This window comes from Urocampus carinirostris, chromosome 1 (genome assembly GCF_059441175.1).
Source record: "Urocampus carinirostris isolate Australia breed hairy pipefish chromosome 1, RoL_Ucar_1.0, whole genome shotgun sequence".
Lineage (NCBI taxonomy): Eukaryota > Metazoa > Chordata > Actinopteri > Syngnathiformes > Syngnathidae > Urocampus > Urocampus carinirostris.
In genome coordinates this window covers 3,587,755-3,607,829 of record NC_142349.1, presented here as the reverse complement: position 1 = coordinate 3,607,829, position 20,075 = coordinate 3,587,755, and the positions used below count along the sequence as shown (strand labels likewise).

Genomic DNA, 20,075 nt, shown 5'->3' with positions numbered 1-20,075 from the left:
TTCACAGATCCCTTAGCCCAGTGTTTTTCAACCAATGTGCCGGGGCACACAAGTGTGCCGTGAGACGAGTCTAGTGTGCTGCAATTTTATCTTTCCAAAAGATCAGGCCATTATTAAGCATTTTTGCTATCTTCAGACGAGGAACTGTAATAGTCATCCATATCAGTAGGTGGCAGTAGATTTTTATATACATTTTATACAGTAATTATCTGCTCATGAGGTAGCACGGTACATTTAATAACTTAATTTTTTTAACAAAGTGGTTTAAGATTGCTCTGTAAAAAATAAAAACAAATAAAGCACATCATTCTTTTTTGGTTTAAGTATTATTTTCTTCTTTTTATAAACTAATTATCTGCTTACTAGGTAGTAAAGCGAAATATTTGACATAACGTCATTTTCAACGGACGGTGTGCCTTGGAACTTTTTTTATAAATAAAAGTGTACCTTGGTTCAAAAAGGGTTGAAAAACACTGCCTTAGCCACCTGGGCCGTGAGGGCAACAATGAAGACGCAACTGTACAGCTCTCTTCGCTGCTTGACGGTTCATGGCCTGTTTCTGGGTTGTGTTAAAGTTGTTAACAGTCCATTATTTGATGTTGTGGCCCTGGTTCTTCTTCTGCCCCCTTAGACTGTCATGATAATCTTGTGACGTGACCATACTACTAAAGTTTTTGTCTAATTTGCCCTCTTATGGTGTTGAAGACCATATGGTTTGTCATATGGGGTATGTAGCTGATGCCGAGAAGTTTCCTGTAGTATCACATTTCCATGCCCTTGATTTTCCTTTCCAGCTTTGGTGTGAGAGTTCATATCTCGCAAGCGTAGAGGAAGATGAAAGTACCAAACGCTTGCATGAGTCTTATCTTTTATTTCTCTGCCATGTTCCGATGTCTAAGTCTCTGGTTTGAGCAATCCTGGCCATGATTTCTGGTTCTGACCCCTCTTCTGGTATGACAGCTGAGCTCCAAGATATTTAAATTTGGTGACAAGTTAAAGCTCTTGGTAGTTGATGGTGATGTTTTTGGTGATGTTGTTGGTCATCTCTTTTGTTTTTTTATGTGCTGATTTAAATCCCATACTGGGTTGATGCTTGCTCCAGGCATTTGACCAGATCTCTGAGTTTGTGACCCTCTCCTGCCAGTCCGGCAATATCATCAGAAAACTGAGGTTGGTGACATTGTGTCCTTAAATGCTTAATTTTGGTCCAGATGTTGCATAAGGTTGGAGAGTGAACGCAGCCCTGTCTCACACGACAGGGGCTTAAAACAACACTCTAATGTATTATTGATCAGTAATACACTGTTGGTATTTACGTACAGCTGTTTGATGGTCTGAACTACTTTCTGTCCTGCGGTACGGCAGATGAGTGGTTAGCGAGTCTGCGGAACAGTTCTGGGGTCATGGGTTCAAATTCAGCTACCAGTCTTCCTGTGTGGAGTTTGCATGTTCTCTTGCTTGTGTGAGACTTATGCAAACACTGTGTGCTGTAGGACATGGGAGAGTCCACTTTAGTGTCCGCTGACATACACAATTGTATATGAATGGGATAGTATATGTGCTGCCCAGACTGTCCTTATTACTACATCCAATTTTCTCTGGGTGGGCAAAGCGTCTACTCGGGTGGGCACTGGCTACCACTGCTATGCTCTTTTTCTGTCATTTTGGTCATATTAACTAACATGATTTCTACTGTTCTGCCTCATCAATGTGTGCACTGCTTTAATACGTCACAAAGGGCTCTCTCTACATGCACATCTTTGTTTGTGTGTCACCAGTAGCAAATGGTCAAGTCAAATTATTTGTATGACACCTATTCACAAAATGTCTCATGCAGCACATTTTGTGGCTTGTACAGAAACAAAAAAAGATAACAGGAAATCAATTGGGCAAACATAAGCACAGAATTTACGCTAAATGTGTGCTGGATTTTGATCTTTTTATTCGTAAATTTTTTTGGGAAATAAACCATGCCTGGCTGGAGGAAGAAGACATCTTCGACAGTATCCAAAAATGTAAAAGGAGATCTTAGTTTGAAGCCCAGAGACAAAATGGATATGGAGTGTCTCCGCTAGCTGTTGGTTTGCAAACTATGAAAACTGCACAAGCCAAGAAATATGAAGGCTTGTCTGCTTGCACACGTTGGTATACACTTTTTCTTCTATTTCTTTTATTATGTGGCTATTTAAAAGCATATTAATTGGGTTGGTCTATGTGCGAGTGTTTGCGAACTACATAGTTACTTGGTGTTGGCAATATGGGGGGGAGGGTTTAAAGCTAACTGAATTACTTTTTTAATGAATGAACTAAGTACTTCTTTCAGTAATGCACCCGACACTGAATATAACAACGAAATGAAAATGTTGACAACAAGATTAGATGCATGTCTCCAGTTCATATACGTCGTGCAAGACTTAAGAGATCAAAACAGAAAACATGTAGAATATCCAAATATTATTTTCTATTTTGTTTTATAGAAACATCTTGACTTTTTGAACATTATGCAACCCGTCCGATAGAAGACGCTGCGCTAACCTCACGCCACCACCACAAATGAACCACGCGAAGAAGAAGCGCCTTGTTTACGCCTCTGCTTCATGTAAGATGGCCGCTGGCGAGAATAGCGGCAGGCCTCCGTGCCTCAACTTCGCCGGGCCTGGCCCGCTGGGAAACAGCCAGCCCAGCAACAGCGTCTTCGCTCTCCCGGCATCCAACGGCGTCGCCCTAGCCTCACCCGGCGGTGCTCAGGGAGCCATTCGCCGCTCCAACCCGCAACTTGGGCCTGTCGGACAGGACGGCAACGGCGTCTTGACCTCCGGAGCTCCCCCTAACGCTCTCCAGTCGCCCACCGCAACTGCTGCGGTGGCGGCGGCCGTCGGGGGCTTGTCCGCCCCGGCGTCGAACATGGCAACCATTGCTGCCTCGAACGCGGCTCCGTTGACAGCTCCAACCGCCGCCGCCGCTGCAGCTCCGGCCGCCGCCTCGGTGTTGGTATACCGGGAGCCGGTGTACAACTGGCAGGCGACGAAGAGTACCGTGAAGGAGAGATTTGCTTTTTTGTTTAATAACGAAGTGTTGAGTGATGTGCACTTCCTGGTGGGAAAGGGGATGGGGGTGCAAAGGATACCTGCGCACAGGTAAGAACAAATAAGATAAAGATGACTTTGATGTCTGCGGCGGCCGTCCCGGAATCCGATCGGCTGACTGAGTCGCAATTTTAGGTTTGTTTTGGCCGTGGGCAGCGCCGTTTTCGATGCGATGTTCAACGGCGGAATGGCGACTACTTCGACCGAAATCGAGCTTCCTGATGTGGAACCTGCTGCCTTTCTTGCCCTTTTGAAGTAAGGAACATCAAAATTGTCTGAACGTATGAGTCTATGCCTTTGTTCCTTTTTCCTAACCGCATGGTTTCTAAAAAGCAGTAGTTTTAACCGTGTAGGCCAGGGGTAGGGAACCTATGGCTCTTTTCATGAGTACATATGGCTCCGAAATAAAATGTAACTATTGCACATTTCTCTGAGGCGTTCCAAAGTCAAGTGATTTCATCCCGGTTTTGGTCCATATAAAGCCGAAGCAACTTTATGCAGAAGTTTGATAAGAAACCATTTAAACTGATAAATAAAAACGCTGGCAAACAACTTTAATTGGGTGAGCAGTACAGGTGGGCGGATCCCTGCACACAGCGCAAGGCCTTCCTTCTCTCTGTCTGTGTGTGTGTGTGTGTGTGTGTGTGTGTGTGTGTGTGTGTGTGTGTGTGTGTGTGTGTGTGTGTGTGTGTGTGTGTGTGTGTGTGTGTGTGTGTGTGTGTGTGTGTGTGTGTGTGCAGTCTACACTGAAAGTGAAAATGACGATATGCTTATCGTTTGCAGTAATTTGTGACATTTTTACAAAATAACTTTGCATGCACATTGTTTTGAAACCGTTATTAAAGACAAATTTCATGGGGAAAAATTGCTTCAACACTTAACTTAAGGTGGAAGACAAATTGTAAATGGCATATTTACATTGATTTGGGACACGGTATTTGGCATTATTATCATTTCATACATTTGATTAAATCATCAAATGACACACAGTAAAATAAGATGTGCTGAAGAATTAGCTTTTGTCTAGAGAGCGTGTTTGGAAGTTTTTTCAATTTTGTCTGAAAGTAAATGATTTCGCTCTCTCAATTTCTTTTGAAAACATTTTTTGCTTTTATGGCTCTTTGGGTCAAAAAGGTTCCTGACCCCTGGTGTAGGTGCTACCGAACGTCATCAGTTTCATATGCGCAATCGCTAAACCCTACATTAGTAAATTAAAATAAGATGACTTTTTTCAAACTCAAGACAGTTTTTCTTTCAGATCAGGGATTACCTGAGCCAAGAAATCTTTACTCGTGACCTCTATTCTGTTGTTGAGTTGAATTCATTTAGTTTTTTATTCCAACCATTTTTTGTGTGTAGGTGTATTTAGTGTTTGGGGTGGGGAGAAGGAGGGGACTTTATTTTTATTTAATTTTTTTTGTCAGCACTTTGAAAAGTGCTTTTCAAATACATTTTGTCTTGGGCCAAAAGTAATTAAATCACTACAAAAAAATACAGTTTTGTATCGCCGACTTGAGATTATGAACACAAAAGAGAGATAAAGGCATTGTGGGAGGTAATTCTGCCCAAAACATCTGCATTTTCATGATGCCTTGATGTAGACCTAAAGCAGACGGGAATCTTAAAAGACTTAACTCATAAACACCAACAACACATAAATGGAATTTTGTATGTTTCTTTGGGCACGTAAACTAAATTATTTTTTATTGATGTTATATATTAAGGACAAAGAAGGGACAAAAAAAAACGTGTTTCACACTTTTAAATAAAAACCTCATGAGGCGGGTGGCCGTATCCCAGGGATTACTGTATCATAATAGCATAGCATAACATTCTTTTTAGATGTATTAATCCACATTCCTTCAGTTAGCACTGGGAGCAATTCCTTGCGGAGGGGTTCCTTATTGTCTGTCCTTGATGTACACTTAGGGAGTCAAAGATAAAAAACAGTTTTTTTGTGACTTTTTCCTGTTAATAGTTATGAAAAGGAGCAGTACTTTTAATCATCATTACAACAGTGTTTATCTCTGCTATTTACATTTGTCATAGATCTAAATCAGGATGTATCTGATTTATACAGTAAGTCACAAAAGTGAGTCCACACCTCATATTTCTGCAAAGATTTCATCATAATGTTTAATTAAACACTGAAGACACATCACTTTGACACAATGAAAGGTAGTCTGTCTAAAGTTTATATATGAGTGTGAATCCATTTTCACCTTAAATAATTCAAAATATAGCAATTAGTAGCTAAATCCCTGGTAACAAATGTTAGTACACACATAAGTAAAAGTTCCTGATGTTCAACATTTTGTGTGGCTACATCATTTTGCAGAACCACCCTAACCCCCATGGCCATGGGTTTCACTAGAGCCTCACAAATTGCCACTGGAATGCTCGTCCGCTTCTTCATGACAACATGAAAGAGCTGGGGATGTTCAAGATCTTGTTCTTCTCCACCTTCCAATTGAGGATGCTCAAAAGATTGGATTCTATTGGATTAAGATCTGGAGACATGTTTGGCCAGTCGATTCCCTTTACCATTAGCCCCTTTAGAAAAGCCTTGGTCATCTTAGAAGTGTATTTGGGGTCATTGTCAGGCTGGAACATTGCCGTGTGACCTAGAAACTGGGAGTGGATCATTATCTGCGCACATGTTACACAGTACAATTCTTGAGTTTGTTTCCCCTAATGAAATGCACCCACCCCCCACCCCCCAACTCCAGTTGCACTAGCCCCTAACCATAACATTCCCAACACCAAGCTTGCCTTAAGACATGACACAAACATCTTTGTACCCTTCACCTGTTTGCCACCATACATGCTTCACACCATCTGAGTCTAATTAATTCATCTTTGTCTCTTCAGACCAGAGAGCATCTTTCTAGTAGGCTACGGCCTTTTTTTTTTTTACATACGTCTTTTTGTTGTATCAAAGCGATGTTTCTTCAGTGACGTTATAATTAAGTCTCTGCTTAAATGTGAGGGGTTTACTCACTTTTGTGACTTACTTTCAATTAAAACACACCATTTGAAATTGCTTTAAGATTATGAATCAAATGACATAGTTTTGATAAATCAGCAAAAAAAAAGATTGCGTCACAAGATTCAATCAGCCCAATTTTACATATGAAAGTGAGTTGAATATTTTTCTGGGATGAAATCAAGCTGATGACACTTAACTGGAAAATTGAGGATTCATCTGATTGGTTTAAACGGATCTCTTTGGCAGGTTCCTGTACTCTGACGAAGTTCAGATCGGGCCTGAGACTGTGATGACGACGCTCTATACAGCCAAAAAGTATGCTGTTCCGGCGCTGGAAGCTCACTGCGTGGAATTTCTCAAGAAGAACCTGCGAGCTGATAACGCTTTCATGCTACTTACGCAGGTCAGACCTAGCGAACTTTCATTAGGTCCGTTAAGTTGAAACATGTGAAAAAACACCTGAAGAAAATAAAAAGGAAAAACAAAAAAAGGAGAAAAGAGGGGGGATCAAAAAAGGAGAAAGAGAGAGGGAAAATAAAGAAATGAAAAACGGTGAGAAAGGAAAAAAAAATGGGTGGGGGAAAGGAACAGAAAGAAAACCGGAAAGAGCGGTAATAATAGAACTAATAAAAAGTAAAGGAAAGAACAAGGGAAAATAAAAAGTTAAAAAGGAAAAAAGATAAAAATGCAAAAAGTAAAAATGAATAATTGTGAAAAAGAATAATGAGAGAATAAAAATAAGAGAAAATGAATAAAAAAAGGGAAAAGAAGAAATGAAGAGAAAGAAAGAAGCCAAAAAGATGGATAGAAGGAAAAGAGAGGGAAATGAATAAAGAAAGTAAAAACGAGACAAAAACAAAAAGGGAAACGAGAAGGTGATAAAAGTAAATAAAAGAATAAAACCAAAGAGAATCACAAAGGAAATTAAAAAGAAGAAAAAAAATGAGAGAAAAGGGGAAAGGAAAAATAATTAAAAAAAAATAGAAAAGGGTAAAGGAAAGAAAATAGGAGGAAACAAAAAAGGGGAAGGAAAGGAAAAAAAATGAATAAAGGAAAACAGGACAAGGGGGGAAAAATAATAGAAGAGAAAAAACAAATTTAGAAAAGGGCAAAGAAGAAAAAAGGAAAGATAGAAAATAACGGTTCCCCCCAAGGTCCAAAAAACTTGGAAAGTCTTAAATTTGATAACCACAAATTAAGGCATTGAATATGTCTTAAATTTTGTCTATGTCTTCAATTTAAGGTCAAGAGCCTAAAAATACCAGGGAGAACAGGGCAGGGTTCAGTTCCTGGATGGGGGAAAAGAGTGGGGAAAAAAGAATTGGAGGCGAGAAAAATTATGAAAAGGGGGAAAATTAATAGCTAAACAGAACAAAAGAAAAATGGGAATAAAATAAATAAAGGAGAAAATAAAATAAATATCAACAACAAAGCCCCATTTTGCATGGCAAAGTACATGAATGCATCCTACCAAAAATAAACAAGATTTACTTAACTTTTATAATGTGCAGGTTCCTCAGCATCCATCTTTTTTTTTTCAGGCTCGTCTCTTTGATGAGCCTCAACTGGCAAGTCTCTGCTTGGAGAACATCGACAAGAACACGGGAGATGCTCTTGCCGCTGAAGGTTTTACAGACATTGACCTAGGTACTCTTCACTCACTCTATAACGCTATTTCAATTAAAACCTGTACAGGAAGTAGATACGCTTTTTTGTGTAAGATGTAAAAGTAAAATGGTCAGAAATGTGCTAATTTGTTGCACTTCCACCAACTGTGACCAACTCCTGCTAATCTTGCTATGGTCTTTTGTCTTTGCTGGTATTTGTCATGTCCTGTGGCCGGCTGAAATAAAATATGGAAGTCAGCGTCTGAATTTTGCGTCACACTATCTTTCTCTGATGCATTTCAGCTCCATTGTAAGCTTAAACTAGCTGTGCATGTTTAGACAATGTCCATTTTATTACAGACACACTGGTGGCGGTGTTGGAGCGAGACACTTTAGGCGTGCGGGAGGTGCGCCTATTCGGAGCGACTGTGCGCTGGGCAGAAGCGGAAGCCCACCGGCAGCAGCTGCAGCCCACACCTGAAAACAAGCGCAAAGTGCTGGGAAAAGCACTCACGCTCATCCGATTCCCGCTCATGACTATTGAAGAATTCGCTGCAGGTAAAGGCGTTACATACCTCGCCCCTTATTCGGACGTGTAATGGTTGGTACCTTTTTACACGAGCCCCTTAAAAAGCAAGAATTTTTGTATACAAGTTTGATTTGCAACACAGATCTTGCTCGCTTTGTTAAGAAAAATCCAGGTCACAAGCAGTACCAGAGGCTACCACTAGAGACTGCTCGTGACCGCTTGCTGCCTGCATCAGCTTGTCCAGTTAGCGCAAACTACTACAGGCAAAAAAACTGAAAAAATGTTCTGCCTGTACATTTATTTAAGGTTAAAGCAACTTTAATTTTAATTGTAGAGTAAGTGTTTACGTATCACCAACAGTCTCTCAGTCACATACAGTCAACCTCCGCCAATTGCTCAACATATAAATGATTGCAATTCCCCCTTATTAAGTGATAATAAACCTTATAAACACAACGCAGCACCTATTAACTCACAGCAAGACAGACTATGTAGACGACAATATAAGAAATCTACGATGATCCTGCAAGACAAGATCAGTGTAACAAAAAACGATTTAAAAAAAAAAAAAAAAAAAAAATCCGTACACAGTTTGAAATGATCAAAAAACGTATAAAATGACAGGTATGCAATCTCTCACTTCTCCCACAAGACAAGATCTGTCTTACAAAAACAAATTGGGTTCTTTTTGTTTTTTAAATTCCTGTTCAAAAATTGTCATGCACAATTTAAGATGATTAAAATATGTATACAGTTTAGGGAAAATGTATAAATTGACGGGTATTTGAACTCCCTCACGCCACCCACTACTACACGCATACTCTCATTACAGTTACTATCTCCACAACAAGCGATCATAATTAACTCGCATTTTATTTTGTTATCATCTTATTACTTTATTTTTTTATGTTTAATTACTATTTGAATGTGTTTTCAGTTATCAGGGAGGCGTGTTTTATATCAATTATAGTAGGGGTGGCAAACAAGTTGGACGCAAACAGCAGAAATTTTTAACTGTGAGAGTCAGAGTCACACCACGCACTGACCTGCCATGACAGACAGACACACACAAACACACACAATTAAAAACATATTATTTCCCATAACACACACCTCTCCTTACAATACAAAAAGTATTGTTCTTGTGTTTATTTCAAGGAAAGTGTCCACCCTCAATACACACAAAAAAAACTAATCATGAAACAAGGCAAAGAGCCACAGTATATAGAAAATATGATGAGGCAAAGAGCCGCTTTCTTATTGGCTATAGAGCCGCGTGTTCGCCACCCCTGCAATATACGGTTCACTTGGATGCTTTTGGGAGGCTGGAAATGCATTCATTGTTTTTTAGTGATTTCATATGAGAAAAATGTGATCGAGATACAAACATTTTGGATATGAGCACGATCCTGGAACAAGCTAAGCTCACAATTCACGCTTTGCCCTGCCTCTTTAGGCCCCGCCCAGTCCAGCATCTTGACCGACCGGGAAGTGGTGAGCTTGTTCCTGCACTTCACAGTCAATCCTAAACCTCGCGTGGAATTCATCGACCGGCCTCGCTGCTGCCTCCGCGGGAAAGAGTGCAGTATCACGCGCTTCGGACAGGTGGAGAGTCGATGGGGATACAGCGGAACCAGCGATCGCATACGGTAAACACCACAACAGATACTGAACAGTTTTGTGGACATGTTAGTACTCAAACGTGGAGTAAGCGGCATTGCATTGTCACCTATTCCAAGTCCTAAGCAGTTTTGATGCTAGTAATTCCAAGAAGTGAAAAAAATAATACTCTAAGCACCTTTTAAGCCGTGCGGTGAAAAAGACGACAGGACTATTTCAGATTTGGGGCCCCTTCTCAATGTTTCTTCATTTTCGTTATGCTGCGATTTCTGAGTTCTTCCTTGCACTCATGCAGGTTCCAGATCAGGAGATGGTGTAATTGTAGTCTGTATTATGTACAGCCCTTTGAGACTTCTTGTGATTAAGAGCTATATGAATAAACATGACTTGACCTTCAACTGTTCTAAAGTCGGAGACCGACATCAAATACTTGATGAAAAAGATATCACAAGGTATTAACTACATTACAGATTTGTGTAGGCGCCTACATTAAAAGATAATAGTGTACTTAGAAGTATAAAATAAGTATTAAAAAGTACAAAGAGTATTTGAAGTAAAAGAGTTTTAAAAAGTACTAAAATAATGATAAATTACTGAAAAGTACAAAGAGTACTAAGAATCACAGTGTATCATAAATTACTGAGAAGTACAAAAAGTGATGAAATACTAACAAGTAAAGAAAAGTACTACCAGTAAAATTTATGACAAAATACTAAAAGAACAAAATATAATAAAATATCTGGTTAATTACTGAAAAGTAAAGAAGTAATAAAGTACTAAAAGGTGTATAAGAGTATTAAAAGAAACACAAATGTATAGGAAAGTTGTAAAAACAAGAAACACATTAAGTACGAAAAACTAATTAAATGTTTGACAAATTACTGAAAAGTACAGAAAGTAATTAATTACTAAAAAGTATAAGTACTAAAAAATAAGCAAGTGTATTAAAAACAGCTTAAAGCACCAAAGTACTAAAACATATGATGAATTACTGAAAAGTAAAATCCCTCAAATACATGGTTAATTACTAAAACTTAAAAAAATTATGCCAATTACTGAGAAGCACAAAAGTAATAAAACGTACAAAAAGTTGCTGAAAAGTACGGGAAGCATGAAACCCTTTCACTTGAAGGAAAATTCACCATTTTGAAGTCAAAAAGGGTGACCTATGTGAACTGTATGGATCAGAGACGAAAATGTTTGAGGTGGGTATATATTTCCCAGAGTGAATCGGCTGTTCGAGGTGGTGAGTTTCGATTAAATTCTGTGTAGTTCGCGTGGGCACGAGTACTGTATTTAGTCATGTGCAATGCGCATTCGATTTGATCTCAATTTTATTCACAATACCAGTTGCGAACGTTATAGATGGGAGAAATCAAAGCCGTCCTGAAAGATATAAATTAACGTAAGCAAAGCACGTCAAGGAAAACAACTCCTATGAGTAGGGAACTTATAGTTTGTGTGTCATTCATGTCTCTTTTCATGAGTACGTATGGCTCGGTGATAAAATAGAAGTTATGCAATATTTATATTTATCGCTTCTTGTCGAGCCAATTGACGAACATGCAAAGTCTAGACAAGGTTCGGTCCAGTATACATATATACACAATTTTGACTGCAGTTTAGAGTCAAGGTGTCACACCAACAGACCTCGTTGTGGCTGTAAATTACTAAATATTATTTTAATTGGAAGGTTATTAAAAGATCTATGTTCATTGTTGAGACACTTCATGATGAGAAGGCACAGAACCCGCTTTAACCCAAAACAAACGTTTCACCCAGAAGCTCTAGCAAAGAATGTAGAGTGATTTGATTGGGTTAACCATATAAATGGGTGGAGCTATACACATCACGCGCACTCCTTCTCCTTTGCCCAGTGCCGTCTGTACTGAAGGTAAATGCGTTTGCATCCTCAATTGCACTTTGTGACACTTTTCCTCGATTGCAGTATTTTGTGACACTTTTACAAAATAACTTTGCTTGCACCTTGTTGTGAAAAAAGTCTATCAATTATTTGTACCTGTTCTGGATAGTATTTATTTTCTACTGTTTAGGTCAGACAGTCCAAGCTATTAACGTATGTTAATGTTTGCAGGTTTTCTGTAAACCGGAGAATATTCGTGGTGGGCTTCGGCCTTTACGGCTCCATCCACGGCCCCACGGACTACCAAGTCAACATTCAGGTACCGCATTACGTTTCTTTTTCCTTTTGTCCCTGCTGTGTTGTAAACAAATACATATATATCTCATCTCATCTCTCATTAGCTGTACCGCTTATCCTTATTAGGGTCGCGGGGACATATATATATATTATATATTTATTTATTTTTTCTCTCCGTACGGTCTTTCTTTTTCTCTTTGCCCTCACCGTATTAAAAAAATCAATCAATAATTTTTGTTTATGTCCACCCAGATCTTCCACACGGACAGCAACACCGTTCTGGGCCAGAATGAGACGGGCTTCTCCTGCGATGGCTCGGCCAACACCTTCAGGGTGATGTTCAAGGAACCCGTCGAGATCCTGCCCAACGTCAACTACACAGCCTGCGCTACGCTCAAGGTTGTTTGCAAAGACGTTAACTACCATTTTTTGTGAGGGGTAGGACCAGGGTATGCTTATTATACCAACCAAATCATCTGTAGCCTCAGTTAGCTTGTAGCCTTGTTTTCTAGACAACAGTAGAGCCTCGGGATACGACATGAATCCGTTCTGCAGTTGGGATCATAAGGTAAATTTGTCGTAAGGTTGGGGCTAAAAGTCTATGCTAATTAGCTAATGCGCTCTGAACCCCCAAACTCGGATACAAAAATTAAAATGACAAAATAGTATTTTTTATTTATAATATATGTATATGATTGAATAACATTATAAATAATGTGATGTATTTCCGTGTATAAAACACACTCATGTATAACATGTAGCCCTATTTTTTTTATTTAAAATCATTTCACTATTTCTCAGCTCAAAATATGCATTGTTACAAATATGTGCAGCTATGATTAAAATCATTTATGGACAACATATAAACTATTAACACAATAACAATATAAAATTAACAATGTATTTATTTAATGTTCTTCAAAGTCCAAATTATCTACGAATACACCAGAGTTGTTTTTGCTTTTTTGCATTTATTCATATTTTTTAGAACGAGATTGTTTTCCAATCCCTAACGTTTGTCTCTGGTACTGTGACTAAAAATTTTGTAATTGGGAGATAACATCGAATGCCTTTGTTGTATGTCATCTGTATCACACGTGGTCTAGTGGTTAGGATTCTGCACTCTCGCTGCTGTAACTAGGATATCAATATAGTTGCATCCAATGTTTTGCGATGCTGGTCAGCGTGCACCAAAACTTATTTTTCAGGTAAAACAAAATGTGTGTTATACACTAATAAATACGGTACATTTCAGAAAAAAACCCACATTTATTAACCATAGGCGTGACATGACTTGCTGGTCCAGAGGAGTAGCAGGAGGATGAAGAGGGGAAAGGAGACTTAAAAAATGAAATCATATCAATGCATATTAGTACTAAACACTTAATACTTAATTTATGCAACACTTAAAAATTTCATGGTTTCTGTAATAATCCCAATCATCAATTGGTTCCATAGGAAGGGTAACAATGCATGAATTTTTCGTGTTTGTTATCTGAAGCTTTTTTTTGGTCATCTATCATCTTTTTCATTTCCCATTCAGTTTTAGTTACCAATACTTGCTCTGATGCAAAACAAATGGTTTGTAGATTCTATGTTGAAAAAAGGATGTGGAAAACTGTAACGTCTTGAACAAAATAATTCCCGCTAAATTCCTTTTAGCACTTACTTTAGCATTAGTGCTAGCAAAAAAAGGACATGTTTGTGTTTATCTCTGATTATTTGTCATTTTTTCTTGCTATGTATTTTACAGCAACCAAACAAAGAGCAAGAAAATAATGCATTGAGGGAGGGAGTTCAGCCAACAGCATACAGTATCAGCATCTTTATGATATAAACCAAGGGTCAGGAACCTATGGTTCTTTTCATGAGTAAATCTAGTTCGGAGACAAAATTCAGCATCATTCAAATGTTCTGCATGTTTTTTCCAATGTATATGGAGACAAGTATTTTACATGCGAAGCCAAAGCAGCTCTGAATCAATAATGGGTTTGGTCCAGCATATATAGGGCACAGTTTTCACTACAGTTTACAATCAGGGTGTCACAACAAGTGACTCAGTTTTGGCCTTACTTTGCTAAGAAATCCTTAATATGGAAAGCCCAAAGAACAAACTGTAAACACCCCAAAACGTCAGAGCAATTTGATTGGGTGAGCGGTAGGATGGGTGGAGCTAACAAAATAACTTGTTTTAAGAACCATTATTTAGGGGAAAAAATGACGGTCGAAATGAGCCTCAACATTCTGTAGTTTGCATAACTTAAAAATTTAATTGCTGATGCCATCCTCGGGTTAAAATCATCATTGCAGCCTCTGTTAAGCTGTTTTTATGGCTCCTGCACGTACATGTCTGTTTTGGAAGGGCTCGGATAAACTTATTTCATCTTTTTGGGGGGTTTGTGTTGGCATTTGGGCGGTATTTTAAACAGTCATTTTCTGACTTCCACCATTTTCATTCTAGAAAAAAGGAAAACCTCTAGCACGCGTTGAAATCACGCCCCCGCTCCCCCTATTGCTTTCCTACAGCATAATGCGCTGTGTGGCCGGAACAACGATGACAAAGATCAAGGCAGATGGCCGCGGTGTAAGAAAAAAATATATATATGCTCTCTAAACTCATCTGGGCATTGTTTCACATACTTAATAGAAAATGTTTATTTTTAAACTTTTTAAGGACACTTCAAACTACGCATCCCACCCTTAAGTAACTGTAGATGGGTGACAAATTTAAGTTGGTACATTATTTTTTATATGGGACTCAGCCTTGGTATTCTTATTACTTCATAAATGTTATCAATTCATTAAATGTCACACAGTGAAATAAAATGTGCTGAAAAAATTGCTTAAATTACCTTAAAGAGGATGTTTGGCGGTTTCGTTGAATTTTGTCTAAAAATCTATGGTATGGCTTTCTCATGAAAAAAAAATCTAAATATTTTATTTTTTGGCTCTGGGTCAAAAAGGTTCCTGACCCCTGACGTAAACCAATAGCAGATGAGCATCTTATAAAATGCCGACCAATAGCAGTTGAGCATATTGGAGACGTATAAGGTAAAATAACGTTTTGTATAGGGGGGAAATCCTGTAAAGAGACACCACGAAAGAAGAAAAAAAAACGCAGAGGAAGGACTGGAGCATATCAGACTAGTAGGCAGGGTAAATTAGTGGTCCAAATATGAAAGGACAAACGACATCATCCGTTTCTTATGAAAAGTGATTATCACTCACCTCTCCCCCTCCTTGCAGGGCCCGGACTCTCATTACGGAACGAAGGGAATGCGCAAAATCACGCACGAGTCTTCGACCACTGGAACCAAAACCTGCTTCACGTTCTGCTACGCGGCAGGAAACAACAACGGAACCTCGGTGGAGGACGGACAGATTCCCGAAGTCATCTTCTACACATAACCTCATCGCCGCCTTTCCAGTTAATGTGGGGGACATTAGCATAATAGAGTACGGTTCTCTGCCGTCAGCCGCATTAAAAAAAAAGACTAATCCGAATCACCGCCAGGCGACGAGTCACAATCCGACGTGTCCTTGAAGTTGAACACTAACAACGGGGGCCAGCTAAATAGCAGCTTAACACTGAATGAATGTTAGCCGAGCTAGCCGTCTCCCAAATTTCTCAACGGTTTCGATATCATCTCTGCTTGGTAGTTGCCTCTTTCCACCAGAGCTTGCACTTTCTTGGCCTTTACAGAGTTGATGATTTGTCTGATGCATCTTTAACCCATTTGTGATGAAAACGTCACTTGGACGCGTATAGTTGCAGTCGAATGTAACTGAGGCCTATAGTCAATGGCGTCTGCAGTAAAGTGTTACATTGATGCTTTTAGTTGTCAATGACCGTTACAGCAAAATGTTATACTGCTGCATATAATCATCGATGGCATCGGTGGTAAAATGTTACGCTGGCGCTTATATTTGTCAAAGGTGTTCGCTGAAAACCTAACTCTTTCGACGCATACATTTGACTGCAAATGCCACTGACGACTGTAACTCATAGTCTTCAATAGCATCCGTGGTAAAATGTCACGTTGACTTATATATTTTTCAAGGATAGGTCATTAGCAGCAAAACATTACTTTTTTGCCTCACTTTCCGTCAATGGCAGTTACAGTTAAATCACTTTGACGGGTATATCCGTTTATAGCATTAGCAGTGAAATGTCACTTTGACACATATATTCGTCAATATGATTTGTGAGGAAACATACCTCTGACTGACTTATATATGCATTGATAGCATTTGGCGGTAATATGTGACTGGTGCAAATAGTCAATGGCATTTACGGTCAAATTTATCATTGATCCATAGAATTGTCGATTCCAGTTGGGGTGAAATGTAACTTTTTTTGACACATAGTCCGTAATGGCATTTGCAGTCAAAATATAACTTCACACATATAGTCATTGATGGCTTTTGCGAGAAGCCGTACCTTTTGACACATATAGTCGTGAATGGTAGTTGTAGGGAAAAAAAACATACCTCCGGCAATGGCAGTTCGGGTAAAACGTAACTTTTGACAATAGTCATCAATGACATTTGCAGTAAACGTCGCTTTGACACATAGTTGTCAATGGCAATTGCTGTAAAACTCAACTTTAACGTATATGATTGTCAATGGCATTTGTGAGAAAATGAACCTCTGACTCATAGGCATTTACATTCAAGTGTAACGTCGACGTTTATGCTGCATGACGCATACGTTGACTTTCAATGGCACTTTTGAGAAAAAGTCACTTTGACGAATGTAGTCGTCAATGGCATTTGGGGGCAAACATCATTTTGATGTAAAAAAGTCGTCAATGGCAGTTGCAGGTTATCGTAACCTTGACTCATATCGTCATCAACGACATTTGGCAGTAAAAAGTCGTTATGGCAAATCTAGTCGTCACCGGCATTTGCAGGAAAGTGTACCTCTGACGCATCCAATCATCAATAGTATTTATGTTTAAATGTCACTTGAGGCCTATATTCGGCGATTTCATTTGAAAGAAAAAGTCAATAAGACAAATGTAGTCGTCAATGGCATATGCCATCAAATGTCACTTTGATGCATATATTTGTCAATGGCGTTTGCAGGACAGTTATTTTCCCGCATATGATGGTCAATGGCATTTGCCGTAAAGTTATTTTTCAATGTAAATATGTGAGCCAGTGTTGCCATTTAAATGTCGTGCAAATATTGACTTGTTTTTTTCGTTTTTCATCCCATTGACGGCCAAAAATGCAAACTATTTTTCCAATTTCTGAATTTGTGTTGATTACATCAAAGAGTAATCCGCTTTTTAAATGTGCTTGCGTTTTTGTTTTCCATATCTGAGAGTCAAATGTCAAACTTGGATCAAATGTGAGGGGAAAAAAAACTTGAAAAATGAAATTGTTGGTGCTTATTTTGGGGACCTTTCAAAATAAAAGCCGCTTCTTCTGCTTTTGGTATCTTTTATTTGTGATAGCAAGCGAGTCAAGCCATGTTTATTTGTGCAGCACTTAATCACAAGGAGTCTCAAAGGGCTTCACAGACCATAGATTATTGCAAACCAAAGAATATTATTAAACCATCCCCTGATTTAAAACCTACATAAGGGCAAGGAAAAACTCTCCTTTTCGGACTGAGACAGCATGGGGCGGATTTAAATTCAAATTTTTGACTGGTTCACTCTGGGTGATATGACATTTGTCAATTTTCAGAGAAGCTTTTGAGTGTCAAAGACAAAAAAGTATTTTTTTCCAGATTTATTAATTTTGTGTTCTTTAAGGACTAAAATACATTTTTGTTAAGAAATTTTATTGACATTTCCTATATTCATTTTTTACTAAAACATTGTAGAATTATTTTAAAATAATTCAGATTTGTTATTAATTCCATTTAATATTGGCTAAAATGTCTTTGATTCTGATTTTTTTTAAACATTTGATTCAAAATGTTTCAAATTTATATTTGTTTTCACTAAATGTATATTTTGTTTAGATTTTTTTATATTTAACCATTATTGATCCCATTTTTCTTTTTTCTTTTTTTTTTTACTTTTTATTGACCAAAACATTTTTTTGTTCTTAACAAATATTTAATAATAATTCTGAATTTTCCATTTTCTAAATTTTGTATTAAGATTGTTTTTTTTTTCTTACGAAAATATATTTATATGTATATATATATATATATATATATATATATATATTACATTTTAACTCAACTCTGTATTAATTTATCTCATTCTACACTAATTTAGATTAAAAAATTAAGAGGCTTTGATTTCAACACTTTATCAATCACATTTTCATATTAATTTTTTTATTGAATTAAATATTTTTGTTAAGAATATTTTATTTTAATTCGAATTTTTGTTGTTCACATTTTTAATTTAAAGAATGCAATTATATTTTAAGAATATTTTTAATTATAATTTCTTTATCGATCACATTTTTAGATTCAAATTCATTTTTGGCCGCAAGAAGTCAAGTCAAGTCATGTTTATTTGTATAGCCCTTAATCACAATGAGTCTCAAAGGGCTGCAGACAGGAAAAAGCTCCAGAGGATCATAAAAACAGCCCAGAGAATCGTCGGCTGCTCTCTGCCCAGTCTGGAGGACATTGCCTGCTCTCGCTACCTCAGCAGAGCAGAAAACATCGTCAAGGACTTTTCTCACCCCGGCCACCATCTCTTCGACCTGCTGCCTTCCGGCAAGCGCTACAGGTCACACAAAGCAAAAACGAACAGACTCAGAGACAGTTTCTTCCCCACAGCCATTACCACCCTAAACAGACACCGCACAAAAAACTGAAAACTGTTGCAAAAAAAAAAAAAAATACCTCACACGTATGTAAAATGGTACTCACGTACATGCTGTCTGCACTATGTTTGTTCACTGCTCAACAGACACCGCACAAAAACTGAAAACTCGTGCCAACACTACCTAATACGAATATAATGTTACTCAAGTCTTGTTCTTGCACATGTCGACTGCACTACGTTTAATGCTCAAATTGCACAATGTCTGACCATTTCCTTTTTCTGCACTATGATGTCTATGCTTGCACCAATGTATATGCGGACTATTTTTGCACCATGATGACTTTGCACCAAATGCAATATTGCACAACCGTTACGATACAACGTTATCACGACAACCCTGTATGTAACATCCCACATGCTGACATTCTTGTGTAAATACCATGTAAATTATAACTATAGCCTTATTCCCCTTGTTTTACAACATTATCTTCTCTGTTCCTTTATCTTCTTGCTCATACCTTCACTATGTGTAAAACTGGAGTGTCATGCCCAATTTCGTTGTCACAATATGTTAGCCCATTTGTAACAATGACAATAAAGGTATATTCTATTCTATTCTATTCTATTCTATTTTTGCAAACCACAGACTATTATGACACCATCCCCTGATCTAAAACCTACATGAGGGCAAATAATACACAGATGTTGCCCCCCATTTGTTCTCGGAGGTGCGCAAGAAAAGATAAATTCCAAAGACAGTATAACGCCCAAAAAATCGAGTGCTTTGGATACTGAAATCCCTACAAACTACTGAAATTTTTGTGATCATCCTAGCCTAATTTATTTTTGTAAGGAACGTTTTTCCTTTAATCAACTTACTCCCTTCATTCGTTCACGGATACACTTTGTCGATTTCATTTCCAGAAAATTTGGTTCATCTACAATAAGTAAGTACGTTTTGGGTATGTTTTTTTTTAAAAGTTGAGTTCATTGAAGTTTTTTTTCCTAAATGTCCGACTAAAGCTAAACTCGTGTTGTCAAATATGCGGCCCGCCAAGGAGTTTAATCTGGCCCACAGGACAGTGTGGCACAACAAGGGCTGTAGACTAGTTAAAATGTTATATTTTGGGATTCATGTTGTGTAATCTGGATTTGACTGTTGGGGGGAGTTTATTATTACTTTGCTGGGTATTGAGTTTTGTATAGCAGAAAGGGTGAGAGAAGTATCAGTATATCACCACTAGATGGCAGAGTCTCACAGGTCAGAGAAGGGTGCTTGGGCCAAGTCTCACGGGACCTCACGTGATTTAGTGAGACTTGCTCAATAAATGAACCTTAAT

At 38.2% G+C, this 20,075-nt stretch overlaps 1 protein-coding gene across 1 annotated transcript; it reads left to right on the top strand.

Moving 5' to 3' along the window:
* Positions 1 to 2,548: 2,548 nt before the first annotated feature.
* On the top strand, positions 2,549 to 17,429 carry LOC148373277 (BTB/POZ domain-containing protein 2-like). Its single transcript, XM_088342422.1, has 9 exons — positions 2,549 to 3,137; positions 3,222 to 3,341; positions 6,322 to 6,478; positions 7,617 to 7,722; positions 8,043 to 8,240; positions 9,668 to 9,860; positions 11,927 to 12,014; positions 12,245 to 12,391; positions 15,239 to 17,429. The coding sequence occupies exons 1-9, from the start codon at positions 2,554 to 2,556 to the stop codon at positions 15,398 to 15,400; spliced, it is 1,755 nt and encodes a 584-aa protein (XP_088198548.1). The 5' UTR covers positions 2,549 to 2,553; the 3' UTR covers positions 15,401 to 17,429.
* The last annotated feature ends 2,646 nt before the right edge of the window (positions 17,430 to 20,075 follow it).

Coding starts and splice junctions, on each gene's coding strand:
- LOC148373277 (XM_088342422.1), top strand. CDS start 2,554: ATGAACCACGCGAAGAAGAAGCGCCTTGTTTACGCCTCTGCTTCATGT. Junction 3,138..3,221: donor CAAAGGATACCTGCGCACAG/GTAAGAACAAAT, acceptor TCGCAATTTTAG/GTTTGTTTTGGCCGTGGGCA. Junction 9,861..11,926: donor GGAACCAGCGATCGCATACG/GTAAACACCACA, acceptor TAATGTTTGCAG/GTTTTCTGTAAACCGGAGAA.